This window comes from Procambarus clarkii, chromosome 38 (genome assembly GCF_040958095.1).
Source record: "Procambarus clarkii isolate CNS0578487 chromosome 38, FALCON_Pclarkii_2.0, whole genome shotgun sequence".
NCBI lineage: Eukaryota > Metazoa > Arthropoda > Malacostraca > Decapoda > Cambaridae > Procambarus > Procambarus clarkii.
The window spans coordinates 42,039,603-42,048,229 of record NC_091187.1 but is presented as its reverse complement, the minus strand read 5'-3'; the positions used below and the strand labels follow the sequence as shown (position 1 = coordinate 42,048,229).

Genomic DNA, 8,627 nt, shown 5'->3' with positions numbered 1-8,627 from the left:
GATAAACCGACAAAGGTTTTGTCAAATCAAATCAAATGTTTATTCAGGTAAAGTACATATATACATACAAGGTCAGATACAAACATGTTGTTGGATTTATAGATAGAGCTTGTACATACAATGTCTAAAGCCACTATTACACCAAGCGTTTTGGGCAAGGTTGGCCCGAACCTTTTTATTTATTTATTTATCTATTTATTTATATATATACAAGAAGGTACATTGGGTTTGTGAGAATACATTGGGTAGTACAGTATTTACATTCTTGTAAAGCCACTAGTACGTAAAGCCACTAGTAAAAGTACAGTACTAGTACTGTAACTAGTACTGTACTGTACTGTACTGTACTAGTACTGTACTGTAACTAGTACTGTAAAGCTACTAGTACATAAAGCCTTTGTATTTGTTTCTCATAAAACCTAACATAACTTACCATCCAAGGTCAAAAATACATGCTGAGGCCAAATATAGTACATATATATGCTATACTAGGCCTAGGAATATATCTGTTTGATTTTAGCTATATTTTTTCCGGACTATAGGGGTGAATAGTATCAAGTTCTACTATGTTATTGTCCATTACGTCAATATTTAATTTATATGTACGATGCTCTACATAGTTACAAAATGTACAGGAGGATGGATTACATTTATTAAAGATAAAAACATTTCTTTTGGTTTGTTATGGTAGGAAAAAATTAGACTGTAGCAGAGCGTAGTTTCGATCTACGGACCTCTAGTGGGATTATGGGTCCAGCACACTTCCACTGCGCCACTCTGCTCCACAATACATAGTTATATGACTCTCAATATTAATAATTAGTATAATGTAGTATTAACATATTACAAAATGGTATAAGTTTTATGATTTAATAAATATTGTCAATATTCTTTGTTATTAATTTTAGCTCTTTGAAGGGAAGGGAAGGGAACTATCAGGGGGAAAGCGCCAAGCCATTACGACTATATAGCACTGGGAAGGGGTCAGGATAAGGATTTGGGATGGGACGGGGGGAAGGAATGGTGCCCAACCACTTGGACGGTCGGGATTGAACGCCGACTTGCAAGAAGCGAGACCGTCGCTCTACCGTTCGACCCAAGTGGTTGGACACTTGGAGTTTATTTCAATGGGTTATGAAAACAAACATTAAAAAGTCAAATGTTTCCGCCCGGGATCGAACCGGGGACCTTGCGCGTGTGAGGCGCACATGATAACCACTACACTACGGAAACCTGAAGTATAGTGACCTGTTATTATATGGACCAAATCCGGTTAATTGCTACCGAAGATGCACATAGTTTTTCTTCAGCGATATAATATGATCAAAACACATTAAGGAATTATATAAATTATAAAATGTTTAATAACGAAAATAGAGAGAAAATCCTGTTTTATGTGTGTACGGGGTGTGTGACGTCACGATAACATGAGAGGTTTAGTTTAGTTTAGTTCACTTATTATGCACCCCATACCCATCTTGTGGGCGGTAGTGGAAGTGGTTACAGAGGCACATAATGGACTCAGGGACTGAACCCCACAATTCACTTAGCTAAGCAAGCGTCAATCTTGATAAGCTAGTTAAAAAATTCAGTATAAGTCGTCACATCATAAATATGTTTGCGATTGACCACAAGTACAGTTTCTAAATTAAGCAACTGACATATGTGGAGAGCTAGTGTCACAATTGATATGTTTGTCCTGCACACCGCCCCCCATCCAGTGGGCAGCGGTGGATAGGTTACAATCACTTAGGTACTATACCTACAGTTAGCAAACTGGGGATATTTGGCAAAAAATTCTGGTAGCAGATCATTTTGAATAAAATATTTACACATCTCTGGAACATTGGTTATAGGAAGCAGGAGGAAGTGTTATAAGGGCTTCAGAGAGTGGGAGGAAGAAATAGGAAGTATTTTTAAGGCTTCAGAGTGCGGGAGCGAGCGGGAAAAAGCAGGAGAGAGTGATTCTAGGGCTTCAGAAAGGGGGAGGAAGCAGGAGGAAGCAGGAGGAAGTATTTTTAAGGCTACAGAGAGCGGGATGAAACAGGAGGAAGTATTTTTATGGATTCGGAGAGCGGAAGGAATTGTTATTAGGGCTTCAGAGAGCGGGAGCGAGTTGCAGGAAGCAGGATAAATAATTTGTAAGGCTTTAGAGAGCGGGATCGAACGGGAGGAAGCAGTGTGAAAATGATTTTAGGGCTTTCGATGGCGGGAGCGAGCGGTAAGAAGCAGGAGGAAATATTTGTAAGGTTTTAGAGAGCGTAGCCTCCGTAACACAGTTGGTTAGCGTACAAATATTTCTCGCTGTAGGGATCTCCACATGTCAGTTGCTTAATTTAGAAACTGTACTTGTGGGCGGTCTCGAGCCCATTGTTGATGTGATGAAGTGCATTGAATTTTGTAACTCTCTCAGCAAGATTAACTTGCTCAGGTAAATGAATTGTAGGGTTCAGTCCCTGAGCCCATTATGTGCCTCTGTAACTCTTCCCCACTACCGCCCTCAGGGCGGGTATGGGGTGCATATTGAATGAACTAAACTATAATCTAGGGTTATCCCATGGAATTGTCTAACTAGCGAAGTCGTTAAATACCAAGATATTACCTCAGTTCAAAATCCAAACAGAAACAATCCTCATGAACCATGGGGGGGGGGGGATCTTTGACAAGCCGATGGCTTCCACTATCCGTCGAGGACACTAGGGACAGGTAAATTCAGGTACAAATCTCCCACATTCGTTATTGTGCCTTTATTTTTTAACATATAGCTAGCTCAACCTGTAATTTGTAATTACTTATATTGAAGGAGGTAGCAAGACACTGCTATGTACCTACATTTGTAATGAAAAAACATTATTAATACATTAAAACAATTTCGTAGCAGAGCGTAGTTTCGATCTACGGACCTCTGGGTTATGGGCCCAGCACGCTTCCACTGCGCCACTCTGCTGCTCATATTATTTGAATGATACATTTTATAGATCTTTTATAATATTATAATTGGTAATATTTTCTTCATAAATAAAAGTATCAGTGTTTCTGCGCAGTAACGCACCAGTACGCACTGATCTTGCGCATGGGATGCGCACATCATGGTTACTGTGCACAGCCAGTTGCGTATGACATACATCATAGCATGGGTATGTGATCACTGCTGCACACGATGGGTATGGGTTCACTACCACTCATGAACAGGACATGTATTGGAGGCACTAACGCTCACAGGATAGGTATACATGGGGTCTACAGGATAAGTATGGGATCCACTCAGCCCTGGAGGCTGATCTGTCGTGTTTGTTGAGGTCTATAGCAACTCTTCTTGCATGTAAACATTCCAAGCATAAGAATTATATTTAGTGTCTGGACCGAGATTCATCAGTCAGTCACGCAAGTACTTACGAACATGTTATCTCAATCTTTGGCGACTTTACACATATTAAACAGTTGATGAGCTCCGAAAGACTGGGAGGCTGTTTATAATTATATATTATTTTCTAAATTGTTGTGTTATGCCGCCAAAACTCGGTATGTAGATGTTCAACCCGTCCTCATAATAGAACGGCGCCTTTTGACGAATACTCTTCCCAAGACCAACAATTGTCGTACTAGAAAATGGTAGCGGCTCGTGAAACTGCAGCCCATCCTCTTGTTGTCGGAAAATCCGACACCATTTAATATATCATTTAATATTTAATGTATTGTATAAACAAGTTACCCATAGAAAACGTAACTTGTAGTGGAATTACCGTCTATAGAAAACGGGATATCATCACCACATACTATTATATTCACCACCTATTATGGTGGGAATTATTCTTAAATACATTAGTCTTTGAACTTTACCATCATAAAAACATCTCATATAAATTAACTTAATTATCAATATTAAAGTAGAGTAAATGTGACCCTTCTATCACTTATTGACATCTGGACAATGTAAGCTAGGCGTCAGAGTGAGGAAGGAGGGGCAGCCATTGTTGTTGTCACCTCCGAGACGCGTGGAGCAAATTCGGCTCCTATTATATCTGGACAATGTCGGCCAGTAGCGTCAGTAGTATGGAGTGTTAGACATTGTTATTGTTTATACTAGACCAGAGGCACACGGGAGCAAATACGGCTCCTGTTAATTTTACTTGGACGTAGTGTTATGGAAACCAAAGGTGTACCATTATCAACACGCTGTCAACAAATTCAAGTTAAGTGTTCTTTCCGAAACCCGTTTATTTTCATTTATGGCCATTAATGTCATTATATAGGGTGGCCTGGTTAGAGCACATGGTAGCCTCAAACTAAAGGTAATTAAGCCAGGTCTTAATTGTTCCATGTACAGTATTTTCTCTGATATACCTGTCATATATAGGATTCTGGCTTTACAGCTAGCGCCCTTTTGACAGGTCAAGACGAGGAAGCAAGACTTTGTGCACCAGTTACTGGGTGATGGAAGCTACCTCAAAGAGGATAATTTGGTTTCTACATCCTAGTTATACCTGTTTGGACTAAGGCCTGCTGTACTATAAGATAAGGAACCTTTTCAATGTATGTAGTTAATACTGTAGTTTGATTGGCTGCATATATATATATATATATATTCAATTAATATAAACCCCCCTAATGTGTAGAGGATCGATTTGTGAGATTATGAGATTATTGCAGAAATACAGTCCACTTATCATTATACAAATTGCTATCGAAGTATATAAATTAACGTAAATATAAATTCATATAAATTAAATAAATATAAATCTCACAGGTCGGTTCCCACACTTGTGTTGGTAGTACTTATAGTGACGATGAGGACCAAAGTTAATATATCGACGTATAACGCTATTAGAAAGTAGAAATTTGTACTATTGAATTTAGACAAACCGGAAAAGGTTTTATATTTATGTTGCAAAGACAACCTTAACTAACTGAACCTTCCTAGGCCTAATACACGCTATCTGAGGCCTAATATCGTATATATATGTGTGCTATACTAGAAATAGGAACATATATTTTGTTTAGCTTTATTTCTTCAGACTATAAAGTGATTAGTGCTATATACTTCACTTCCGACTATAAAGAGTCTATAATTAAGACTATAATTAAGAATTCAGACTATAAAGTGATTAGTAAGTTCTATTATGTAATGACTTAGTACGTCAACGTTTGTACTATGGAGCATATACAACAACTACTGTGTAAACAGGAGGATGGGTCACGACGTTGACATACTGTGCCGTTCTCTGTTGTGTTAGGATAAGGTCACTTACGCGCGAGAGTTTGTTGACGTTGGGAGACTTGAGGAGGACGGGCTGGATCACGGGGCCAAGTGTGACATCGCTGTCAAGTGTGTTATGTCGGTCTTGTCTGAGGTCAACCCCTAGAGTTGGCCTAAATAATCGCCCCCGGGTGGGCTCGAACCACCAACCTTTCGGTTAACAGCCGAACGCGCTAACCAATTGTGCCACGGAGACTCGAGGAACGTACTAAACAAATTTGTAATACGGCGGAATTACTTAGATATCGAAGTGTAATAATTATCTGAGATCTTTTCCTGATGATGATAATTCCTATAGTGTCCTAATGCCTAAAGTAACCTTGTGTCTAGTGGTCACGACGGAGACGGGAAGCCGGCAGCTTGTCAATGGTTCCCCCATTTTTCCTAAGTTTCCTCCTTTATTTCCCTAATTTTCCTCCTTTCCCCCCACAAAAAAGAGTAACAACAACAAAAAAGACTCTGGGGTTGGAGTCCCTGTGCTTTCTTTTACCAACTTCGAGGTTAATTCCGTAGCTGGAGCCCCCTGGTGGCAGTTCCTTGTTGCCTTCAACCTCGTTCTGACAGTTCCTGCGACGGCGCTGGAACCTGTCTTAGTGGCGTTTACCTTTCCAATGGAGACGTTCTGTGCTGTGGAGAGGGGGGACCTGCTGCATGGGTGACAGCTTCTCCCCCGTATCAACCTACCCTGGCTTAGCGCCCTGGAGAGGCCACTCCAGACCGACAACCAGAACGCAACTCCAGAGTCTCCTGAGACAGATGGACGCCTACTACTTGGATGGTCCACCAGTTTTTACATTCTTGTAAAGCCACTAGCACGTATTGCGTCTCGGGCTGGTCTTTTATCCTAATACGGTTAAGTCCTAAGATTAAGATTTATCTTAATTAATAACTCCGGAATACGACCCGTCAAATCGTTCCAAGGCTGGGTGAAGAGAGGCGTAATGTTAAGGATTGGAACCCAGTCACTCCTCCCCCAGCCTGGATACGAACCCAGACTATACTGTTCGCGAAGTGCTGGGGCTAGGGTTTCACCACTGCGCCACAGGGACTGCATGCACGGGGACCAGTCATTGAAAGTTGCACAACAATTGGGAACCCTAGTAAGAAAATCAACTTTATTTTCAAGGAAAATAAAGTTATTGAACTGTAAACATCTCTGGTGCGGCCACATTTGGACTGCTGTATCAAGCATAGAGGCCTCATCTTCAGAACATATCTGCTGTGGAGCAAGTACAACACAGAGCGACAAAAAGCGTCTCAGAACTAAATTGGCTCCCATACCAGGAACAGTTGAGGGCCCCAGGACTAACACTGCAAGCCAGACGGGGCATGGTGGCTCCCATACCAGGAACGGTTGAGGGCCCCAGGACTAACACAGCAAGCCAGACGGGGCATGGTGGCTCCCATACCAGGAACGGTTGAGGGCCCCAGGACTAACACAACAAGCCAGACGGGGCATGGTGGCTCCCATACCAGGAACGGTTGAGGGCCCCAAGACTAACACAGCAAGCCAGACGGGGCATGGTGGCTCCCATACCAGGAACGGTTGAGGGCCCCAGGACTAACACAGCAAGCCATACGTACTGTATACAGAACAGTGTACAGTATACAGAACAGTGTACAGTATACAGAACCCAGTACAGTATACAGAACCCCTGTACTGTATTCAGAACAGTATACAGTATACAGAACAGTGTATAGTATACAGAACAGCGTGCAGTATACAGAACAGCGTACTGTATACAGAACAGTGTACAGTATACAGAACAGTGTACAGTATACAGAACAGCGTACTGTATACAGAACAGTGTACAGTATACAGAACAGTGTACAGTATACAGAACAGTGTACAGTATACAGAACAGTGTACAGTATACAGAACAGCGTACTGTATACAGAACAGTGTACTGTATACAGAACAGTGTACAGTATACAGAACAGCGTACAGTATACAGAACAGTGTACAGTATACAGAAAAGCGTACAGTATACAGAACAGTGTACAGTATACAGAACAGTATACAGAACAGTGTACAGTATACAGAAAAGCGTACAGTATACAGAACAGTGTACAGTATACAGAAAAGCGTACAGTATACAGAACAGTGTACAGTATACAGAACAGTGTACAGTATACAGAACAGCATACAATATACTGAACAGCGTACAGCATCCAGAACCCTGTACAGTATACAGAACAGTGTACAGTATACAGAACAGCATACAGTATAAAAAACAGTGTACACTATACAGAACAGCATACAGTATACATAACCCTGTAGAGTATGCAGAAGTGCACAGTACACAGAACAGTGTACAGTACAGTGTACAGTGTACAGTATACAGAACAGTGTACAGTATACAGAACAGTGTACAGTATACAGAACAGTGTACAGTATACAGAACAGTGTACAGTATACAGAACAGTGTACAGTATACAGAACAGTGTACAGTATACAGAACAGTGTACAGTACAGTGTACAGTATACAGAACAGTGTACAGTATACAGAACAGTGTACAGTGTACAGTATACAGAACAGTGTATAGTATACAGAACAGTGTACAGTATCCAGAACAGTTTACAGTATACAGAACAGTGTACAGTATACAGAACAGTGTACAGTATACAGAACAGTGTACAGTATACAGAACAGTGTACAGTATACAGAACAGTGTACAGTATACAGAACAGTGTACAGTACAGTGTACAGTATCCAGAACAGTGTACAGTATACAGAACAGTGTACAGTATACAGAACAGTTTACAGTATACAGAACAGTGTACAGTATCCAGAACAGTTTACAGTATACAGAACAGTGTACAGTATACATAACCTCGTACAGCAAATACAATACAAATACCAATACAAACATCTGGACCAACATAATCTCTCTGCTTACTTCAGGGATTACCATTGTTAGCACTACAGACCATTACCCCACATTTCTCCTAACCAACATTAATAAACCACCTCTAGAGACAAGGGAGATAAGCTTTAGGGTGCACAATGAAACTTGTATAGGCAATTTTATAACTGCTGCTGCTAATGTCAACTGGGAGACCGAATTAGGTAACATAGGGGACATAAACCTAGCAGTGCAATCATTTCTTCAAAAAACTCTCAACCTTTATAACACCCACTGTCCTATGCTAACGAAACAAGTCACAACTAAAAGGCTAAACAATACTTGGCTTACAAGGGGATACTTAAACTATTAATAAAAAACATGACTTTGAGAAGAAGTATAGGTTAGGAATCATCTCCAAAGAATTTTCAAAGAATTACTCATCATTGCTAACTAAAATAATTAGGAGAGCCAAAATTAAATACTACGAAGGTAAATTTACCCACACAAAGGACAACATTAA

The 8,627-nt window shown here is 40.6% G+C and overlaps 1 protein-coding gene and 1 non-coding gene across 2 annotated transcripts in view; both read right to left on the bottom strand.

Moving 5' to 3' along the window:
* Window positions 1-2,754: 2,754 nt before the first annotated feature.
* Window positions 2,755-8,627, bottom strand: part of LOC138372349 (tripartite motif-containing protein 59-like) — a 43,955-nt gene continuing 38,082 nt past the window's right edge. The window contains exon 5 of the mRNA XM_069337630.1: window positions 2,755-2,775. Within this exon, the coding sequence (XP_069193731.1) occupies window positions 2,755-2,775 (21 nt within the window). The remainder of the gene's footprint in view (window positions 2,776-8,627) is intronic.
* On the bottom strand, window positions 2,876-2,947 carry TRNAM-CAU (transfer RNA methionine (anticodon CAU)). The gene has a single exon. It is a non-coding gene; the product is annotated as a tRNA-Met (tRNA).